This window comes from Protomyctophum bolini, assembly GCF_963924005.1.
Source record: "Protomyctophum bolini genome assembly, chromosome: 21".
Taxonomy (NCBI): domain Eukaryota; kingdom Metazoa; phylum Chordata; class Actinopteri; order Myctophiformes; family Myctophidae; genus Protomyctophum; species Protomyctophum bolini.
In genome coordinates, this window is record NC_137882.1 from 3,423,701 (window position 1) to 3,447,700 (window position 24,000).

The following is a 24,000-nucleotide window of genomic DNA, read 5'->3' on the forward strand; positions in this document are numbered from 1 at the left end:
CTGAGATCAGATTCTAAAAATGTCTAATACATCCTGACAGTTTTACCATTCTGACCTGAGATCAGATTCTATAAATGTCTTCTACATCCTGACAGTTTACCATTCTGACCTGAGATCAGATTCTATGAATGTCTTCTACATCCTGACAGTTTACCATTCTGACCTGAGATCAGATTCTATAAATGTCTTCTACATCCTGACAGTTTACCATTCTGACCTGAGATCAGATTCTAAAAAATGTCTTCTACATCCTGACAGTTTTCTGAAAAAGCTACGTTTCTATGTCAGTGGTTCTTCGATTTTTTTCAAAAATAGCAGACCTACAAGCTCGTAGCGCGCCACTCGGTGGCGCGCTATGAGCTTGTAGATCTGCTATTTTTCAATAGCTATAAAGCATAACATAATGCTTAAAACACCAAAAGGGGTTCCCGCCCAGAATGGGATAAGCTCAGCTAAATGGAGTAGAGATGAACCAGACTGTGTCCAGACAGACAGACCGGTAGCCCAGATAACAGCACTCCTTTTTTTATTTTAATTTATTTGGCCTGATGTCCGTTTTTATCCAAAAGGGAAATCAGCAGTCCGCACCACACGGAGACGCGTTTTGGGCTGGTCTGATTTGAGCCATAATAACACGTAACGTTTCCTGGGTGGTTTTCTATAAACAGATTTCTCAGTCTGACACTGAAGCCTGATTGGGGCGATTTATACTTACCGGTTGTCGCTCGATGACAATAGTCAATCTACAAGCTCGCAACACAATGCATTGCTTCGTGCCGCGCTGCGAGCCTGTACTGTACTGTACTGTACATCTGCTGTTTTAGAGCATTTTGAAAAATATCGTTTTTTTTACATAAATCTTCTCTTCTGGGGGTCCATGGCACAACACCTTTTCAGATGGGGGTCTGCGGGTCAAATACATATTGGGGGTATACTTGGCACGACAAATTTGAGAACTATATTAGCTATACTATACTTTACCAGTAAGACCCCTGAGGGCTTCGGTGCACGCATCCGCCTGGGTGACAGCAGACTGCTGGGTGAGCGCTGGCGCTTTGGAATGGGGGGGTCAGATCAACATATCCGCCTGGGTGACAGCAGACTGCTGGGTGAGCGCTGGCGCTTTGGAATGGGGGGGTCAGATCAACATATCTGCCTGGGTGACAGCAGACTGCTGGGTGAGCGCTGGCGCTTTGGAATGGGGGGGTCAGATCAACATATCTGCCTGGGTGACAGCAGACTGCTGGGCTGTTAAGAACAGCTGCCAGGCGTGGCTGCACTAATAACTTTGGGGCAGGCCCGTCTAAATATATCATACTAGAACAACTGACCAGTGTGAACCATTATGGATGGATGGATGGATGGATGGATCAGTGATGGTGTTGGCTAGATGTGTTGCAGAGTCAATTCAATCTTCATTTCAGACTCAAGGTCCATATCACGTACAGAATAAAAACAAAAACAAAACAAAAAAAGTGAAAAACATGTCCAGCTTTATACAGCAGCCCACATAATATGCTCACAGTCTGTTGTGCCAATAATGTCTCTAAATCATGGAAGAGAACCGATTTAGAGCTCTCCACAGGGTTTTATTTTGAGGATAAAGCCCCTTGAGTTGCAGCAGCTGGTTTTGGAGGGGGTCCTCGTGGCACAATAACAATGACAGGAAAACAATCGCACAACAATCAACAGTAACACTGGCCAAAACATCCACACGATGGAGTGGCTCTCACTCCATCCTTTACTTTAAATGATTTGTACATTGAAATGTTGTCGCTTGTTGTTACTTTAAAACAATTCCAAAAAGGTGGCACATCCACAAAGTACTCTCTCATTTCCTTTTCTTTATGCTCTGATGAAGGCTGCATATAGCATAAGCCTTCCTTTTTGGTGTGTGCCAATAAAGACATGGAAATGTCAGCCGTTTGTACATTTTTTGGCTGTGCTGAATTATTTTAATTCATATTTTCTTGTGTATACTGGATTTGGTTTTGGCACTCCACTGAAAACCATTGCTGTATGTATGCATGTGTGTGCACAGGAGACACATGGGTACATAACACAAGTCATATCAGGAGGATATGCAATAGTAACAACAAGCTACTGTAAATGTAGGCATACCGTTTGAAACGTTGTCTATCGATGTCTTTGTCATCTGTGAGATCATCAGCGGTATTATGGCCCTATTTTCTAAATTGTTCAAATACCTGATCGACACGTTGTGTGCTTGAAAAGCGGCTTTTATATAATAATAAAGAATCTGAATAGTAAAAAAAAAAAAAGGCAAAGATATGATAATGATATAGTACTTTATTGTCAGTTCACACTGAAATTGGTCTTGCGACCCATGCAGAACACATCATTATTATACACAAATTTGACATAAACACAAAGAACAAGACAATTTACATACATGAAGACATGAAGACAAGAGCGATGTCCACCGCCTAGATTACCCCATGGCTGTATTACTACAACTCCTGATTATAAGCCTCAAAGTCGACATGGTGAACAAAAGGACCTCTTGAGTCTGACAGAAGACCTTTACAGATGAGCGAAAATAGGGCCATGCAGTACTTAGGAATGTTACTACTGAGAATAAAATGAGGAAAATACAGCCTTTTTTCCCTCTTTACTACGAACAATCAAGATACTACTCTTAAGATTGATAGGTGGCTGTTGGCTAGATTAATGAACCAATGGATGGACAGAGGCATTGATGAATATACAGTTGATTGGGTCTAATTGCTGTAAGTCTGGACGCCCAATGAGAGAGCCCCGGGGAGTCTGTCTGACCAATGATTGATTGCCGTGGTGTTGTCTAACCTCAACTCCCACCAATCATTGAGCGGTGAAGATCTCTTCCTCCCCCCAGTAATTAACAGTAAGAGAATACATTACAAACACAAAGGGAAGGCAATTGATCCGGCTGCCAAACAACGTCCCAAAATACTAATGACAACATTAACGTTTAACGAGGAGAGGGGAGGGGGGGGGGGGGGGGGGTTTGCTGTTGCCTGGGAACCCATCAGCAAAAAAAAATGAAAAACAGCACCCTCTGCTGTTTTGTTTCAGAATCTGTTCTTGAGAGACTGCTGTGTTGCTGCTAGTGCTGCATTTCACGATTCTCGCTCAAATTTAAATTTTCGATTTTTCTCCACGAGAATTGAGATCACGATTCTCAATTTTTTTTTTCTCCCATGAAAATATTTGTCTTTCTAGTCTGTAGTTCCTGAACATTATTACTACGTTGAGAATGTGGCACCTGGATCCAACTGCTCTGGCTTTAACCCATTTTGGGGCGGGAATGCTTTAAGCATTATGTTATGCTTTAGCTATTGAAAAATAGCAGATCTACAAGCTCATAGCGCGCCACCGAGTGGCGCGCTACGAGCTTGTAGGTCTGCTATTTTTGAAAAATCGCTAAAATGTGGCGCAAATCATTGAATATATATTTCAGAGCGAACATTTTTAACTAAAATATTTGCTTCTGGGGGGGGGGTCCCTGGAACTACATATTTTGAGATGGGGGTCGTGTGGCCCAATAGAGATCATTCTGGGGGTCCTTGACATGAAAAAGGTTGAGCACCACTGACATATAGAAATATGGGTTTTTCAGAAAGATGTTAGAAGCTTTTTTCTTTAATCAAACTCAGTCCAAAATGGGTTAAACAGAACACAGATCAAAGTGCTTGACTTAAACCTCTGTTAAAGTCTCTCTCTTGAAGCAAAAACAAGAGTAACTCAAACATTAATTGCTCAAATTTAGAAATGAGATGGCAAAGAATCTATAGATCGCGATCTTTTTCCGATGAATTGTGCATCACTATACTGTATTACTGTACGTTGCACGTGATTTCTACACCGCTTAGTTCAGTGTGTTCTGGGGAACCCAATGGGGTCCTGGTCCTTGAGGAGGGGGTTCCAGGGGGTCCCCATTACAGCATCACAACACTTTTAAGCACTTTATTCATTAATTAAAGGTATATTCAGTGATTTCACTCAAAAACCCTTAGGTTTCGTTTTTGCCTTGGGACCCAGCCTTTCATCCAATCAGGATAGAGAACCAAAAACGAAACCTAAGGTTTTTTTGACCCCCAGGGGTTGACTGGGGACAGGGAGGAACTCCTTATATGGTCAGCACACTCTATAGTAGAGAGGATTATCACAACAAAACAAAAAAATAAGTGATATTTGAATTAAGTGAAATCACTGAATATACCTTTAAGTTTGATATTCCAAAATAGCTTAAAAAAAATTCATCCCACTCATTAATATTCCAGTGATTTTTTTTTTTTAACAAGGCACACGTACCGTACACCAAAAAAGCCGCTGCAGAGTCAATCTCAAACTCATCTCTCGCATTGCTCTCTCCAGAGGCAGAAAAACCTATGAATTGAAAGCCATTGTGATGGTAATTCCTCCACCTCTAATGGGCGATTAGACACGGCTACGGTATGCGATAGAGAGAGCACTTTACAGAACAATCTCTGCGTTCTAATTACCTTCCGCTAAATAGCCTGACGGTTTTCTAAAGCAATAAGATGGCGGAGCACAGATAGCTTGAAGGTGAAAGGGGGGGAACGGTGTCTGTATTAACCCATTCTGACCTGAGATCAGATTCATACGAGGTTTCCACTGGACACACAACTGGTCTGATGAACCCATTCTGACCTGAGAGCAGATTCTAAAAATGTCAGTCGTTCTTCGATTTTTCAAAAATAGCAGACCTACAAGCTCGTAGCGTGCCACTCGGTGGCTAAAGCATAACATGATGCTAACACCAAAACGGGTTCCCGTTCAGAGTGGGTTAACCCATTTCGACCTGAGGACGATTCTACAAAATTGTCTTCTAAATCCTGACGGTTTTCTGAAAGACCCCCATGTTTCTATGTCAGTCGTTCTGAAACGTTTTCATGTCAAGGACCCCCAAAAATATATTATGTAATAGGCCGCCGACCCCCCCATCTGAAAACATGTTGTTCCAGGGACCCTCCTCCCAGAAGCAAAGATAATATGAGGTCTCAAAACGTTCACTGTGAAAGAATATATATTCAAAGGTTTGCACCACATTTTCATGATTTCTTTCAAAAATAGCAGACCTACAAGCTCGTAGCGCGGCACTCGGTGCCGCGCTATGAGCTTGTAGATCTGCTATTTTTCAATAGCTAAAGTATAACATAATGCTTCAAACACGCCCAAAGTGGGTTAAATGTATCCTCCTCTGATAAGGACCCTGAGAGATCGCTGTGCATAGTTGACTCTCTTCACGGTAGAGTATAGTGAGGGTTTGAAAGGATTCTTTTTTTTATAGATTCTAACATCAAGTTGTGAATAAAACTTATCAACTTATCAGGAGGGTGATATCATAATGTTACTTATTACTATTACTCCTTAGAAAAGTAATAGTATTATTATTTTTTTAAACGTATTACTTAACATGCTTTAAACACTTGCAGTGCCGTTTCTATTGGGGGGCATTGCCCCCCCCCCATATTGGATTTTGTGCCCATCCAGTCCAGATTGGCCAGTAGTAGGCCGATGCTAAGTTTTGAATTGGTGTAAAACTTTTTGGGCCCTTCACTTTTTGGATTCATTGTGCAGAAAAGGCCGTTTCTGAACCGCAGTGGGAGGGTGTGACCTCATCTTGGAGCTACAGAATGAGCGTAGGTAGAGGGCACAATATGGAGACAGACTCACAGTTTGTTGAGAGACAACAGTTTGTTTTACACAAAAAAATAAGTATATAAGAGGGCAAATACTTGCCCTCTGCCAGCCTGACTCGCACTGAGCGCTGGTGGAATAGGGTTTGTACTATTGTTTTGTGTTTTCTGTCAAAGCCCTGCATTCCTCTGAAAAGCTCTGCACAGACAGAGTCCTTGCTCCACAACATACACGTGTGAAGGACTAACCGTACAGTGCTTCTGTTTGGTATCAACTTTAATGTCTATCTCCCTTCCTGTGTCTCTGTTTGAGTACAACTTTAATGTGTCCCTGTCTTCCTGTGTCTCTGTTTGAGTACAACTTTAATGTCTCTCTGTCTTCCTTCCTCTCTGTTTGGTATAAACTTTAATGTCTCTCTGTCTTCCTTCCTCTCTGTTTGAGTACAACTTTAATGTCTCCCTGTCTTCATGTGTCTCTGTTTGGTACAACTTTAATGTGTCCCTGTCTTCCTGTGTCTCTGTTTGAGTACAACTTTAATGTCTATCTCCCTTCCTGTGTCTCTGTTTGAGTACAACTTTAATGTCTCTCTGTCTTCCTTCCTCTCTGTTTGAGTACAACTTTAATGTGTCCCTGTCTTCCTGTGTCTCTGTTTGAGTACAACTTTAATGTCTCTCTGTCTTCCTGTGTCTCTGTTTGAGTACAACCTTAATGTCTCTCTCTCTCTTCCTCCCTCTCTGTTTGAGTACAACTTTAATGTGTCCCTGTCTTCCTGTGTCTCTGTTTGAGTACAACTTCAATGTGTCCCTGTCTTCCTGTGTCTCTGTTTGAGTACAACTTCAATGTGTCCCTGTCTTCCTGTGTCTCTGTTTGAGTACAACCTTAATGTCTCTCTCTCTTCCTCCCCCTCTCTCTCTCTCTCTGTGCAGGTAACGAGCTGTTGTACCGTACCCGTGAAGGGGACGTCGTCAGGTTCAACGTTGACACCAACGAGAGGACCGTCTTGGTGCATAACAAGAAGTTTGTAAGTTTGTTGTTGTTGTTTTGTTTTTAATTTCTGTAACATTCCCTTTATTTAACCATATTAAACACTGGGATTCCTAGAAATACAGATTATTAAAGTACAGAATGTAAGCTTTCTTATGATGTATCATTCAATGAAATTGGAAAATATTTGAAGTAGATAATATGACCATTTTAAAATGATTGTGCCGTTTTACCCCAAAGCTGAGAAAACCCCCCTTTTGAATGTTCACAACATTTCAACACCTAGAGCGTGGTGTGACAATGGGAAGGACAATATAGGTACTTAACTCCACCAACAATGACCACCTTATAACCACCCCCACGTCTTAGCTGTCAACACTAGAAACCGTAGATCAGACAGACCTGCTTTTAATTGCAAAATGTACAGTATAGTAAAACGGTGCAAGGCATTCTGTTTAACGTATTGTGTCGCACAGTGAAAATCGCAGATATTATTCACTGACGTGAGGTGCTTATTTTCGTCGCATGAAGTCGTTCAAACTGGAGGTATACACTTTATCCTTGTTGTATCCGTTGGATATTCAAAAATCACACCCGTGTGAAGTAAGTGGTGCGACTCCGTGTGGGGGTCTCCGGGGGGAACCCCCACTTTTGCCCCCTTACTGGTACTCTAAACGGACATACCCAGGCAGCCAGCCAGCCAGCCAGGCAGGCACCCACACTCATAGTCACTTAAAGATGGAGTGCCACAATGTTATTTGAGGTGACAGTACTTCATTAGACACCCTGGAGTCGTTTTTATCTGCAATGGTGTATTAACTTTGTATTATAGGGTTGCATCTGCTATATTATATTTTATATCCCACGATTTTGTAACCCATTTTTCACCCCTGTGTCAATCATCTAATGTGATCCTGGGCTCTACACACCCTCCACCAACCTAGTCCCCATATATGGGGGACAAGGGGAGAGCAACGGACTTGAACTCATGCTTCCTTCATGCCTGAGTGTCCAAGTTGCTCCTTTTACACCTGACAGGGGGGAGTTTCCCTGGTTGGACGTAGCGTAGCGCGTGGAAGGAACACGTTATTCCAACCAGTTCCTTAATCCCCTCCATCAGGCGCCCCGGCTGGCCAGGGGGAGGCAGTTTAGTGACCAGGATTACTGCATGTTTTTGTGAGGGTACCTACTACCTACCCTATAGGGGACACGGGGAGAACATGCAAACTCCACACAGAAAGGCCCTTTCGCCAACCCCGCCTTCAGGTATGGGCACTGATGACGCGGAGGAGAGGACACGCCGCAGCGTCCCGAGCGGGAATCGAACCCAGGACCTTCTAGCTGTGCAGGCGACAGCACTTTGTGAATTATTTTTAAAAAGAAATACCCAAACCTCTATTCTGGTCCCTGGCCAAATGCTTTTGCATAATACCGAGTTAGAGAACACTAGTCACAGAACTAAAGAACGGCCCGGAGTCAGTGGGCCGTTCAGCAAATTAAAAAAGTTTTGTCACCGTGTCAGCAGAATAATCAGCAGGTCCCTGCAGGGCCCCTTCCTTTATCACACATTTCTCCCCCAAAATGATCCATCATTATCGCTCTCATCGCAAAAGAATGCCTCGTTAAACCATTCTGGGCTGGAACCCCTTTTTGGTGTTAGCATCATGTCATGCTTTAGCTATTGAAAAATAGCAGATCTACAAGCAAAAATAGCACACCTACAAGCTCGTAGCGCGCCACCGAGTGGCGCGCTACGAGCTTGTAGGTCTGCTATTTTTTTTTAAATCGAAGAGCGACTGACGTAGAAGACATTCTTTTAGAATCTGATCTCAGGTCAGAATGGAAAACTGTCAGGATGTAGAAGACACTTTTAGAGTCTGATCTCAGGTCAGAATGGAAAACTGTCAGGATGTAGAAGACACTTTTAGAGTCTGATCTCAGGTCAGAATGGAAAACTGTCAGGATGTAGAAGACATTTTTTAGGATCTGATCTCAGGTCAGAATGGAAAACTGTCAGGATGTAGAAGACATTTTTTAGAATCTGATCTCAGGTCAGAATGGAAAACTGTCAGGATGTAGAAGACACTTTTAGAGTCTGATCTCAGGTCAGAATGGAAAACTGTCAGGATGTAGAAGACACTTTTAGAATCTGATCTCAGGTCAGAATGAAAACTGTCAGGATGTATAGAAGACACTTTTAGAATCTGATCTCAGGTCAGAATGGAAAACTGTCAGGATGTAGAAGACACTTATAGAATCTGATCTCAGGTCAGAATGGAAAACTGTCAGGATGTATAGAAGACACTTTTAGAGTCTGATCTCAGGTCAGAATGGGTTAACGTCTTGGGTTAAGCGGGGGAGGGGGGCGTCTTGAGGGAGAGAGAGAGAGAGAGCGCGCGCGTCACGTCTCGAGTGCACGTACGACACACAACATTATGTCCGCCATCCAATCAGAAAAGCCCAAAGCGGCGCAAAAGATTAATGTGTCGGCTGTTTTTTGTGCGTTGCGGTAGTCACGGGCCATCTGTCTAACGGCGGGCCGCGGCTTTTAATGAAAAATTATACCACGCATGGTTAACCCTTTCTGGGCGGGAACCCCTTTTCTGGTGTTTTAAAGCATTATGTTGTAGTTTAGCTGTTGGAAAAATAGCAGATCTACAAGCTCGTAGCGCGGAACTGTACATAGGTCTGCTATGTTTGAAAAATCGTGAAAATGTGGCCCAAATGTTTGAATATGTATTCTTTCAGAGCGAACGTTTTTAACTCAAATCTTTGCTTGGAACAAATAATTATTAACTAATTATTGGGGGTCCTTGACATGAAAATGTATGATTATAACGACTGACATAGAAACATAGGGTTTCTAAAGAAAACTGTCAGGATTTAGAAGACATTTGTAGAATCGGTCCTCAGATCAAAATGGGTTAAAGGTCTCATCCTTCTGTCTGTCTTTCTTCTCTCTTCTCTTCCAGGAGATGTACAAGGCCAGCAGGTATGCGGTGTCCCCAGACATGAAGCACGTGCTGCTGGCTTACAACGTGGCACCGGTAAGCACAACCCCCCACCCCTCTCTCATTTTGTTTTTCTTTCGAAATCTTAATGTAGTTTTGTGACAGACAAGGCAAAGACGACAAGATAATAACACAATTAACTGTGCAACAAAAGAGGTATGCAATTTCCTCATTCAGACAGGATAAACGATAAGACAAAACAAAATAGCCAATAGCAATATGCGAGTATATAATCAATGTAGCGTGATTTACATTCTCAAAGAAGCACTGTAACAGGCAGCGTTAAGGACAGACTCGGTTGTTCCTAGTTTTAAATCACTCCTAAAGACCCATTTCTACAAAGCTGCTTTTAATCCTTTATCGTTGTGATTTCTTTGTATTTTCCTTTATGTTTTTCACCATGTGCCATTATTCTGTGTCTTTGTTGTTGTCTTTGGATGTACAGTATGATATGTTTTCTATGCTCTTGTTGTTCAGCACTTTGTGACCTTGTTCTTGAAAGGTGCTATATAAATAAAGATTTATTATTATTATTATTATTATAAAGGCGAGACATGACGTCCTGCGCATGTAGTCGTCTGGAGAATTGTTCACACGTCATTCTGTTCCATGCATCCGATCTCTCTCCGGTTATATCCTGGCTATGGCTTTGCAATGGTGAAATGGACCCTGTGTAAAATCCTATGTCCTACAATATATACTTCAGCTTTTTGAATATAGCGGATCTACAAGCTCACACGACATTTGAAAAACGTTAAGCTTTTGGCACTTTAAAACGTATGATGCCGTATATGATAGGAAATCCACACACGTCCTGTCAAATGAACCTGGGACGTGTGGAGTGTGGACACGTCTTAAGGTCTTTTTTTTATCTATTTAACACGGGATTGAATCATCCATGTTTTCTCTCAGCTGCCGTTGCTAGGCAACGCCTTGCTTCCAGCCCGTCCTGGAGTCTGTTTTGCTGTGCGCAGCCGTTCACTTCCTGGTTTACGGCGAGGACTGTCAAAAGAGGATGAGACGCGAAGACAACATGGCGTCGTACGGGCGCCTCCATGTTGGCTCCACGGTGCTCCATGGAAGGACAGAAACATGCGCAGTGGGCTTTATGCAGCCGACACTTCCTCCTTCAGCTTCCTTGGTCTCAACTGCGCATGTTTCTTTCCTTCCATGGAGCACCATGGCGTCTACCGTACGGTCTTCGCGTCTCGTCCTCTTTAGACAGTCCTTGGTTTACGGGCCGACAAATCGTCCTTATTTACTCTGAATCTACGCCGCCTCTGTCTGCGTGATTTCTGACTTATCATCATGCATGTCATTTAGAACATTGACGAGTAAAATCTCCCTCATCTGCTTGGCACTCTAGCGCTTTTATTCTGATAAATTCCCCCGGCACCCAATATTGTTAAGTATAGTTGGAGGCCAATACTTTTAACGTACCTTTACTCGTGTCAATATTGAATGGAGGACATGTACTTGTAACATAGTATCACATTGTGATATTGATACTTTTACTTATGTAAGAAATGTGAGTATACTTCCTTCACCGCTGTAGGCTTGTCACATAATGGAACAGGCGTGTTGGGCTTCAGCTTGTTTTTCTTAATTATCCAGAGTGACAGGCAGAATATGTCAGCCGCCACAGTCAGTCAGTCAGTCAGCCAGCCAGTCAGTCAGTCAGTCAGTCAGTCAGCCAGCCAGCCCAGTCAGTCAGTCAGTCAGTCAGTCAGCCAGCCAGTCAGCCAGTCAGCCAGCCAGGGTGCTCGCGGCAGCGGTGTGAAGACGACATGCACGGAAGGGCAGGCGGCGGAGGGGAGAAAGTAATGGTGGTCAGGTGTGTGTGGGTGTGTGTGTGTGTGTGTGTGTGTGTGTGTGTGTGTGTGTGTGTGTGTGTGTGTGTGTGCGTGCAGGTCGGGTGGTGGATGTGCCTGCCTGCCGTCACACATGGCTGGATGTCTCTACAGTAGCAGGTGTGCAATGTGCATGCAGGTCCGGTGGTGTGTGTGGGTGTGTGTACGTGTGTGTGCGTGCAGGTGGGGGTTGTGGGTGTGTGTGTGTGTGTGTGTGTGCGTGCAGGTGGGTGGTGGGTGTGTGTGCCTGCCTGTCGTCACACATGGCTGGATGTCTCTACAGTAGAAGCCGAGTGGAACCGTACAGCAAAGCAAAGATAGGCAGAAAACACAGAACACCCTCCCTCCTCCTCCCTCCTCCTCCCCCCAAAGACTCTGCACACACGGAGACAAGCTGGAGAAGAGAGAGAGAGAGTGTTTTGTAGGTCGAACGCTCTCTCTCTGCGGTGTGAGGGATGTGGCGTTTTAGAGCATGGGTTCTTAACCCGTTCAGCTCAGTGGCCTTGTGGTTAGAGTGTGTCCGCCCTGAGACTGGGAGGTCCCTCGTCCCAAACGGTTGAGAAATGACAGTTACCGTGTGGGGGTCCCTCTACTGTACCCTCTACTGTACTCTCACTGTACTTTACTGTACTGGCACACCCGAAATCATCATATATACTAGTGATGCACCGGATATTTGGCCGTAGAAAATATTCGTCAGAAAATGGCTAAAAATGCATTTTCGGCCTATTCGGTTTCGGCCCGAATAGGCAGAAAATATATCACCGAATAGTGTATGCAATTAATGCATTCAAAAGAGCTAAATAAAGGTTTTATGTGATTATTATTTAAGTTTTGCCATAACCATTAATTTTGCCATAAATCAGGTAGTTTTAAGGTACGGCCATGACGGCAATGGTAGGAAAAAAGATATATAATATTAATCATATTCTGTATTCGGTTTTCAGCCAACTGTTTCCTATATTCGGTATTCGGTTTCGGCCAAGAATTTCCCTTTCGGTGCATCCCTAATATATACAGCGTGTGTGTGTGTTTTAGGTTGCGCACAGGTGGTGAAAAACAACCATGCTGTTTTCGTGCTCAGACGCACCCAGCCACCCACCCACACTCATAGTCACTTAAGGAAGTGGTTGCACCACTTAAACATAAATGCCATATATGATGAATGCAGGATCTGATTGGCTGATTGTTGCTCGTCGGCCTCTCTGACACGACGCCTCCCCGCCGATTCCTGGCTCGGGTCCCGACAGGAATCGCTGTGATCAAAGGCACAAAAGCACACTTGCAATCTCGTTGAAGTCCTATAGCTGTTTGTGATCGTCCACAACGCCGTGTTCCTCACAGGAGGAGAGCACTTCACACACAGCGCCCACTCTCAACCGCAGCTCAATTAACCCATTTTGACCTGACGTCGAAAATTTTAAAATGTCTTTTCTGAAAAAACCATGTCAGTTGTTCTCAAACATATTCATGTCAAGGAACCCAAAAAATATATATGACATTGGCCGCTGACCCCCCATCTGAAAATATGTAGTTTCAGGGACCATCCCTCTCAGTAGCAAAGATTTGAGTTAAAAACTTGCTCTGAAAGAACATATATTCAAAGATTTCAGGCGCATTTCCACGATTCTTCAGAAATAGCAGACCTACAAGCTCGTAGCGCGCCACTCGGTGGCGCGCTACGAGCTTGTAGATCTGCTATTTTTCAATAGCTAAATTATAACATAATGTTTAAAACACCAAAAGGGGTTCCCGTACCAAAATGGGTTAAAAGCTCTCGAGTGAAATTACTCACCGGCAGTCTGCCGTGGAGGTAATGGTGATTGAAGCCTCCAGTATACCTGGCAATTACAGCTGTAAGTGTGTGGTCGTTTTTATTTTTTTACAACGTGTCGCTCAAGTTCAACACAGCCTATACTATACCAGGTTACACACACTATATTTATTTCGGCATTTACAAACTGCACACCGCAATGATGGACTGTCATTCACGTAGCAGCACTGCAGCACCAACTGAGAAAGAAGTTAATAATATACTACAACTCTTAAAGGGACACTTCACCCTTTTTGCAAAAAGATATATGTTAATGACGTTTAGAAGCTTTAGATCACTTTCCTGGGGGTCTTTATGTGTGTAATATGTGGTTTTAGATATTTTAGATTGTAGCAGTGAGCCTGTTGTCTCTGATGTCATGGACACTGGTCTCACTACCTTCCTGGACTACAATTCCCATAATTCTTTGGTGCACTGCTCCTCCTTGTGGATAGGGGGGAGAGCTGTCTTACTGAGACAACATGTAGTCCAGGAAGGAAGTGAGCCCACTATCCATGACATCAGAGACAACAGGCTCACTGCTACAATCTAAAATATCTAAAACCACATATTACATACATAAATAACCCCAGGAAAGTGTTCTAAAGCTCCTAAACGTCATTAACATATATTTTTTTGCAAAAAGGGTGAAGTGTCCCTTTAAGAGTTGTAGAACTCTTAATAATAACGGTAATTTGTTCATTTCGGGTACTCTGTAACGGCTCTCATATTCATTATCATAGGCGATTCCGTAGTACACTTCTCTCCACCTCTTAGAGCTGCGTCTGTCCTGTGTCGCGGGTTGTCGTTGTCCTTTTCTTTTGTGGATTGGATGTTATTATAGATCTGTTTTCTATTTGTGTTCCATAAGGGGGGGGGGGTCAAGGAGCCCGTGGGCTGATGACCTTATATAGGCTTGAGACTGAACGAAGAAAAAGAAAAGTGTGAAAAGCCTGTCCAGTCCTGAGTGTCAAGGCACTAGGACCCATGCGGCCTGTCCAGTCCTCTGAGTGTCCATGAGTTAACTTACACAATTACTTAGTTTAACTAAACCAATTCAAATACCTTTCAGATACTGTACATTACCCAACATCACGCTGGGGCGGCGGTGGCTCAGGGGTAGAGTGCCTGGATGGGAACCGCAAGGTTGCCAGTTCGAACCCGGGCTCCCCCAGAGTTACTGTCGAAGTGTCCTTGAGCAAGACACTGAACCCCTAATTGCTCCCGATGTGCTAGTTGGTGCCTTGCATGGTTTCCGCTGCCATCGGTGTGTGAATGGGTGAATGTAATGCACTATGTAAAAGCGCCTTGGATAAAGGCGCTATATAAATGCACCATTTACCATTTACGCTAAATAGAAAACATAACACAGACAGACACCCCTCCTGCTCTGCTCTATAGCACTTGGTACCTTCCTCCACTCAGTCAAGAGGATCACCAGTACTGCAGGAGAGCCAGGTGCCTCACAATCACAATCAAACCCCCATGACAACAAACATAATATGCTGTGACAATACCTGCAAAGTACTTGTTCTCTTTTACAGTTCATTGTGAGTTACAATAATAAAAATATGCACTCATGTCCATTAACGCAGTCTTCCAAGCCAGCCAGCAACGTTAGTTAATTGTATGCAACTGTGTAGTTTAGGTGTGTGCATTGTTCTCCATCAATGTATGTGTATAGGGCACGGGTTGCCCGTGTATCCCCCTGGTTTCAGGGAGTTCTTATGGGGCAGAGGGTTCTGTAAAAGTATCCCACTGGTTTCAGGGAGTTCTTATGGGGCAGAGGGTTCTGTAAAAGTATCCCACTGGTTTCAGGGAGTTCTTATGGGGACTTTATGGGGTTCTGTAAAAGTCTTCTTCTCACACATGTCTTCTTCTCCCTCCTCCAGCTGTACCAGTATTCCTACACTGCCTTCTACATCATCTGCAGTCTGGAGACGCCGTGAGTATTATTTCATTTAGTTTGGTTTTACTTTTAGTCGTACTAGACCCGGTGCCCGGCCGGCTGTGTGGTCTTTGGTCTAATGGGGTTCTCAAAGTGGGGTCCATGAGTGCGTTGCCAGGGGGTCCCCGGCCCCACGTCGTAGGGTGAACACCCTACGACGTGTAACACAAATACATATTTTTCTGTAGCCAATTACACGTCATTTCGGAAGCTTGGCATGGACAGGTTTGAGGAGCAGACAGTGCTGTATTGATGGAACATGATGTGAAAAACAATGTATTGGACTTCAGCCTGTGTCTGCCTAGGGGCAGGCAGTCGGTGTGCACAAGACATTTGGTGTTGATCGGTTCAGAAGCTTGCCAGATTAGCTCCATGCACGCACGCACACACACACACGCAGAGGCACGCACGCACACACACGCAGAGGCACGCACGCATGCACGCACGCGCAGACGCACGCTGAGAGCACCACAGTCTGTTGATGCTTTCAACTATAAAGACTTTCCTTTTCAACAAAGCATTCGTTTAGCTTTCTTCCCCCCTGTCCCCCCCCCACACCCCCCCAGATGGCTTAGGCCTTTTTTCAGATCTACACAGCTCTCTCTCTCTCTCTCTCTCTCTCTCTCTCTAGCTCTACTGTAGCTGAACTGCCCTAGTCTCACTTGGCGAGTCTCTCTCTCTCTCTCTCTCTCTCTCTCTCTCTCTCTCTCTCTCTCTCTCTCTCTCTCTCTCTCTCTCTCTCTCTCTCTCTCTCTGTCTCTCTCTCTCCCTCCCTCCACAGAGAGCTGTGAAAGCTCTGGCCATGTGAGACTAAACTGGCCCCTATAACCTACATCATAGTGTGTGGGGCTTTAACAATTGAACACTTTAACACTTGAATTGCTCCACACGTCTCTTCTCTCCCTTCTGGCTGCTCCCAAACTGTGGAACTCTCTCGTTGCAATTAGAACTGCAGACTGAGTTCACTCCGGTGTCTGAAAACCCCAGACTCCATTTCTTAGTCTTAGCCACGCAGCACTTAGCACTGACTCTTGACCTACTAGAGCCTCCATGACCATGAGGCTTATGCAAAGGCTGAACCGGACTGCGGACTGACCTCATGCTTCCTCCTATGCATGAGGAGTCCAAGCTGCTTCTTTTCACCTGACCTGGAGTTTCCCCGGTTGGCCGTAGCGAGTGGAAGGAACACGTTATTCCGACCAGTTCCTTTCCCCTCCATCAGGCGCCCCGGCTGGCCAGGGGGAGGCAGTATAGAGACCAGTTCCTTTCCCCTCCATCAGGCGCCCCGGCTGGCCAGGGGGAGGCAGTATAGAGACCAGTTCCTTTCCCCTCCATCAGGCGCCCCGGCTGGCCAGGGGGAGGCAGTCTAGAGACCAGTTCCTTTCCCCTCCATCAGGCGCCCCGGCTGGCCAGGGGGAGGCAGTATAGAGACCAGTTCCTTTCCCCTCCATCAGGCTGGCCCGGCTGGCCAGGGGGAGGCAGTCTAGAGACCAGTTCCTTTCCCCTCCATCAGGCGCCCCGGCTGGCCAGGGGGAGGCAGTATAGAGACCAGTTCCTTTCCCCTCCATCAGGTGCCCCGGCTGGCCAGGGGGAGGCAGTATAGAGACCAGTTCCTTTCCCCTCCATCAGGCTGGCCAGGGGGAGGCAGTATAGAGACCAGTTCTTTCCCCTCCATCAGGCGCCCCGGGTGGCCAGGGGGAGGCAGTATATAGACCAGTTCCTTTCCCCTCCATCAGGCGCGCCCGGCTGGCCAGGGGGAGGCAGTATAGAGACCATTTCCGTTCACCTCCATCAGGCGCCCCGGCTGGCCAGGGGGAGGCAGTATAGAGACCAGTTCCTTTCCCCTCCATCAGGCGCCCCGGCTGGCCAGGGGGAGGCAGTCTAGAGACCAGTTCCTTTCCCCTCCATCAGGCGCCCCGGCTGGCCAGGGGGAGGCAGTATAGAGACCAGTTCCTTTCCCCTCCATCAGGTGCCCCGGCTGGCCAGGGGGAGGCAGTATAGAGACCAGTTCCTTTCCCCTCCATCAGGCTGGCCAGGGGGAGGCAGTATAGAGACCAGTTCTTTCCCCTCCATCAGGCGCCCCGGCTGGCCAGGGGGAGGCAGTATAGAGACCAGTTCCTTTCCCCTCCATCAGGCGCCCCGGCTGGCCAGGGGGAGGCAGTATAGAGACCAGTTCCTTTCCCCTCCATCAGGCGCCCCAGCTGGCCAGGGGGAGGCAGTATAGAGACCAGTTCCTTTTCCCCTCCATCAGGTGCCCCGGCTGGCCAGGGGGAGGCAGTATAGAGACCAGTTCCTTTCCCCTCCATCAGTTGCCCCGGCTGGCCAGGGGGAGGCAGTCTAGAGACCAGTTCCTTTCCCCTCCATCAGGCTGGCCAGGGGGAGGCAGTATAGAGACCAGTTCTTTTCCCCTCCATCAGGCTGGCCAGGGGGAGGCAGTCTAGAGACCAGTTCCTTTCCAGGGGGAGGCAGTATAGAGACCAGTTCTTTTCCCCTCCATCAGGCTGGCCAGGGGGAGGCAGTTCTTAGTTTACTTATGACCCTAGATGACCATATTTCTATGCCTTTGACGCATTACCTCGTGTCGTTCTCGTTTATTGTAAATCACTCTGGATTACTAAATGCCTAAATTGGCTAAATTGTAAATTGTAAAATCCATTTCTTCTCAAAATGAGGTCCAGGGACTCTCGGGTCACTTGAGGGGTGTTTTCCAAATGGACCCTGACAGGCTCCGACCCAAATGGACCCTGACGGGCCTCCAACTCTGGGTGTACACAAACATGATCGAGCTGTCGCCATTACAACTTTTAACTTGATGATTAACTGTCATACGGGTAATTGCAATTAACAATTTAATGGTGTTTTTTGGACATTGGAACATTATGAATAATTAATTAAGTTTCTGTTTGCCATTTAACCTGATTTGGCAATTAACTGCAGTGGAAATAGCTGATCAACACATTACATTTTTGCTATCATTGGAAAATGTTTGAAAATGTATGTTTTTGATTATATTTTGTTAAAAGAAGTACAATATAACCTTAACCCAGGATGTACACATAAAATATACAATATAACCTTAACCCAGGATATACACATAAAACCTTAAACCAGGATATACACATAAAAGCGACTATCTCAAATAATTGAGACAAGGTAATAATAGATAAGATAGTACAGTACACATTGCGGGTTCATTTGGTTCCATGCACTCTCTTAGAGTGTAAATGGTAAATGGTGCATTTTATATAGCACCTTCAAGGCGCTTTACAGATTGTGCATTACATTCACCCATTCATACACACATTCACCCATTCACACACACATTCACCCATTCATACACACATTCACCCATTCACACACACATTCACCCATTCATACACACATTCATCCATTCACACGCACATTCATACACCGATTGCGGAGGAAACCATGCAAGGCACCAACCAGCACATCAGGAGCAATCAGGGGTTCAGTGTCTTGCTCAAGGACACTTCGACACTAACTCTGGGGGAGCCCACAGGGTTCGAACCGGCAACCTTACGGTTACCATCCGGCCACTCTACCCCTGATCCACCGCCGCCCTGCGTACAGAACACGAGTCCATTTGGACCTCTTATTAGAGTTCTGGAACCTACTAACCGCTCAAACCTATCTGTGTGCTGCCACCAAGTGGTAGGCGAGCGGAACATGCAGCCGTAATGACCTCATTCATTCTCATCTCCAGACAGAGACATAAAGCCAAGTGGCAGCTCTTAATTCCACAGGCCTGCAACGCACAGCGCTTTTAGAAACACAGAGCAAAGTGTCATTAGTATAAAGCACCATACTTAAGCCTGTTTTTTTTTGTACCCTTGGAGTTGGAGAGCTGCTACACAATGGAGTTTTGGCCACATTGTTGAACTTCTGCAAACCTTTCTGTTCTCTCTCTGGGGAGGCGCGGCCGAGAGACGCTTGTGTGTGCATGCGTTCGTGCGTGCGTGTGTGTGTGTGTGTGTGTGTGTGTGTGTGTGTGTGTGTGTGTGTGTGTGTGTGTGTGTGTGTGTGTGTGTGTGTGTGTGTGTGTGTGTGTGTGTGTGTGTGTGTGTGTGTGTGTGTGTGTGTGTGTGTGTGTGTGTGTGTTTGTGTGTGTGCGTGAGTGCGTAGTACTATACTTGTGATGACCCGTAATGTCCCCACACGTATTATGGAATGTGCGAGATAAACATTGGTCCTCACAAGACAAAATGTATATACTGTAGTAATACAAACCTGTGTGTGTGTGTGTGTGTGTGTGTGTGTGTGTGTGTGTGTGTGTGTGCGTGTGCTGTGTGTACCTTTAGTTATTGTAGCAAGGTGCACATGCATTTAGTTTTCTTCTAAAGCACTGAATGGATCCCCTGTGTCTAAATGTATACAGACTAAGCTGTGTGTGTGACTGTATATTAAGCGATGCCTCTTCTCTTCTGTTCTGTTCTGTCGTCGCCTCTCAGGGAGACGTGGAACCTCAACCCTCCGGAGGTCCGCAACGCTCAGCTGCAGTACGCCGGCTGGGGACCCCGAGGACAGCAGCTGGTAAGAAAACTACACTTTACTACACTTTACTACACTGGGGACCCAGAGGACAGCAGCTGGTAAGAAAACTACACTTTACTACACTTTACTACACTGGGGACCCAGAGGACAGCAGCTGGTAAGAAAACTACACTTTACTACACTGGGGACCCAGAGGACAGCAGCTGGTAAGAAAACTACACTTTACTACACTAGAAGAGAATACTACTAATAATATTAATATATACTCTTTATATAGCGCTTTTCTGGGTACCCAAAGTCGCTTTACAGAAAGAAGTACAGACATATTTTATTAGAAAACAATTTAAAAGGTTTAAAAGGGGGTTATGATTAAGGGAAAGCCAGTTTGAAAAAGTGGGTTTTGAGTGTGCTTTTGAACATTTCGAAGGTGGGGGGGGCAGCTCTGATGTGAGTTGGGAGTGAGTTTCAAAGAGAAGGGGCGTGGCCACTGCGAAGGCCCTGTCTGTCTCCCCAAGTCCGTTTGTTGGACCTGTGGGGTTCCAGTTGGTTGGCAGTGCTTGACCTGAGCAGTGTTGTTTTCGTCGACTAAAACTAAGACGAAAAATGTTCGTCGACTACCTTTTTCCACTGAAGAAAACTAAATAGAAACTAAATGAAAACTGTGCTATGATGACTAAAACTAAGACTAAATATACTGACTGGGGGGGGGGGGGGGGGGGGGGGCTGGTTGTTGAGGGCTTTGTAGGTGATGGTGAGTATTTTGAATTCAATTCTGGACAGATTTGGGTTAACCCCCACCCCACCACCACCACCACCACCACCGCCATCGAAATACACCACTAAAAGTGCACTTAAGAGGAGGTAGTATTGTCGCCGTTTGATGGAAACCTTTTTACTTTTCAGGAAATCTGTGTCACACTTGGATCCAAATGTAGTTACGCTTATCATTTATTCATCACAAAGCTCTTGTTAATACTTTCCAGGGGTTAAATATTTATAAAAAACCCAGAGTCTAGACTGGGGGCATGTCTTCAAAGAGAAAAAGAGAGAAAAAAATTTTTCAAGATTTTTGCACATTCATCCGAGAGTCTCCCAATGGTTGGGCAACTTGACAGATAGACAAAGGAGTTCCATGATTACGAATGTGCTCCTGGGTTTCCAGAGCACAGACAGACTGTGTGGAGTGATTAAAACCCTGGGTTACAATGTCGTTAATTACCCGTAATCTCATTAGTTGATTAATTAGCCGGTAGTCGGTAGATTGATATAGCCCAGACTTTACCACCATTTGTCAAGAAATGCCCCCCCTTTTAGCAGCAGTCAGACTACGTTAGCGTGTGTGTGTGTGTGTGTGTGTGTGTGTGTGTGTGTGTGTGTACGGCAGTACGCCCACACACACACACACAAACATGCACGCACACATACACGCACGCACGCGCACACACACACACACACACACACACACACACACAAATGCACGCACACTCACACTTTTTACTACTGTTTACTATTGTATTACTATACTTGGGAGGACATCAACATTTCATGACATGTCATTTTGAAAAACGTCTAAAGCCTCAAAATATAGCTTCAAGCTCCCAATGTGTCGCACTATGACGTGTTGTGAGCTTTAAACTATTTTCTGGTGTGTGTGTGTGTGTGTGTGACACTGCCGCATGTTTTTAAATAGGGTGGAAAATTCTACCGCAACCCCCTTAAATCTAACCTCTAAAACGTTTAATCCTATAATAACCCTAACCTGAATCCTTTACTAATTGCAAACCTACGTATCGTCTAAAAATCTTCATCAGCCATAAAACAACCGTTCTCTTGTGTAGTGTGAGGACTAGGAAAATAGTCCTCACAGCGTCTGTTTCTCATATTCTACATGCACACACACACACACACGCACACACGGACACGCACACACACACACACACACACACACGGTAGCTTCCACACATGCCTTCACGTTGACACAAGCGAGAAGCAGACTGTAGGTGGAATACATACAAGTCAGCCCATCTGTTGTGTTTTGCCATTCCCCAAATCCCCTGGTGGTGTTCATCAAATCCCACGCACGGAGACCTGCAGGTGCACACACACACACACGCACGCACACGCACACGCGCACAGCTGTCCGGCCACACGTGTCGGACCGCCTGCGAGGCTCAACACAGACATAATTAGATAAACAAGCAACCTGTCGGGTCCATCGAGAACTGAACTGTGTGTGTACGGTATGCTGGTCTGTAAACACACTCTTGTCTCACACATAATCATATGCACACACACGCACAATGGCCAGATGCTACAATCTCTATTCTAATGACCATTCATCAACAAAACCTATATCCTTAGAAAAGGCAAATCCTCCATACTTTTGTTTGAAAATCCCCCACCACCAATTCCCCCAGCCTAATAAATGAGCTAGGCTTTAACCCATTCTGGTCGGGGAACCCCTTTTGCTGTTATTTGCATTATGTAATGCTTTAGCTATTGAAAAATAGCAGATCTACACAAGCTCGTAGCGTGCCACCGAGTGGCGCGCTACGAGCTTGTATAGGTCTGCTATTTTTGAAGATTCGTGAAAAGTTGACATGAAAGTGTGTGCGAACGATTGACATAGAAAAGCATAGCTTTTTCAAGAAAACAGTCAGGATTTATTAGAAGACATTTTTGCAGAATCGTTCCCGGGTCAAAATGGGTTAAGGGAAAAACAGGCTTGCTTAACTTCCAACGGTGCTCATGCACCGCTCCGTTTGAGAACGGGGCCAGGTCGTCTTCACTCGGCTGAGCAGTGGCCTAAATTATACCTTCCACTTTGGGACAGCATCTGCACCGCATGATGACACCAACATAACATGACTCACTACGCCCCCCCCCAAGACAAATTAACCCATTTCGTGCGGGAACCCCCTTTTGGTGTTTTAAACATTACAGTATGTTATAATTTAGCTATTGGAAAAATCGTTTTAATGTGGCGCAAATCATTGAATATATATTTCAGCGCAAACAATTTTAACTAAAATATTTGCTTCTGGGGGGGGGGGGGTCCCTGGAACTACATATTTTGAGATGGAGGTCCGTGGCCTAATAGAGATAATTCTGGGGGTCCTTGACATGAAAAAGGTTGAGCACCACTGACATAGAAACATGGGTTCTTCAGAACTTTTTTTTTGAATGGACCTCAGTCCAAAATGGGTTAATGGTGACGGCTAAAGCCCCACTAGACCTTCTTGTTGCTCTTTGAGTAGCCTCGGAAAACCCAGACGTTTTATGTCCTGGAGCGGAGATGACATTTGGTGGTGAAAACTTTAACTAACCTAGTTCTTTGCTGTTCTCACTAAACTATATAGGGCCTTATAGTCCTACTCCTCCTCCCAGCCAAAATCACACCTTGGAAAGCATGAGTGTCTATTTCACACAAAGTGTTTTTTGACTGGAGGAATTGCCTGTCATAATTTGACCCCCAGTATCAGGATGTATTATATATAGATGGTGTCTTTTCAAACTTCGAAAGTTGTATGATGACACAGCGTCACACTTTTGTGTGACGCTGTAGCACGATCACGCCATCCACAACGATCCTTAAAACTATATATTTAAAGTCAGTTATTGTGCCTCCTTACCGTAGCGCTTATTTACTTTGCATAAGGTCAAACGGTTATTAATAATAACGCACATTATTAAACACTCAGCCTTTATTTGCTGAGGCTGAGGAGGGGGGGGGGGGGGGGAGAGGAGCGTGTGATCAGCGCGGTCAGCTCTCCGCTATATATCTTCCTCGGGGCTTATATTGCGCGGCTAAATTGCACAGTGGGGCGGAACTGACAACCTCACTGCTTAACCCATTCTGACCTGAGATCAGAATCGGTGGCGCGCTACGTTACATCTAATTCTAATTACGCTACATCTGCTATGTTTCAATAGCTAAAGCATAACATAATGCTTCAAAACAACCAAAAGGGGTTCCCGCCAAGAATGGATTAAGGAGCTTAACATGTCAAACGTGGACATGGAAATCTGCCACCAATTACAGTTGCTGTGTAGTTAATTATATGCCTGTCTGAGGAGGAGACACTTGTGTTTACTGCTGGGTAATAAAGGAACCTTTAGTAAGTAACTTAATTAATAAGTAAGTACATTTAGTAAGTAAACTAATTGTGTTTACTGCTGGGTAAAGGAACCGGTACAGAGAGGAAAACATAGACTGGG

At 45.1% G+C, this 24,000-nt stretch overlaps 1 protein-coding gene across 1 annotated transcript in view; it reads left to right on the forward strand.

Moving 5' to 3' along the window:
* Window positions 1–24,000, forward strand: part of dpp6a (dipeptidyl-peptidase 6a) — a gene marked incomplete at its 3' end in the record, with an annotated part of 351,171 nt that overhangs the window by 289,079 nt on the left and 38,092 nt on the right. The window contains exons 4-7 of the mRNA XM_080793953.1: window positions 6,591–6,685; window positions 9,621–9,695; window positions 15,215–15,267; window positions 19,740–19,821. Of these exons, the coding sequence (XP_080650079.1) occupies window positions 6,591–6,685; window positions 9,621–9,695; window positions 15,215–15,267; window positions 19,740–19,821 (305 nt within the window). The remainder of the gene's footprint in view (window positions 1–6,590; window positions 6,686–9,620; window positions 9,696–15,214; window positions 15,268–19,739; window positions 19,822–24,000) is intronic.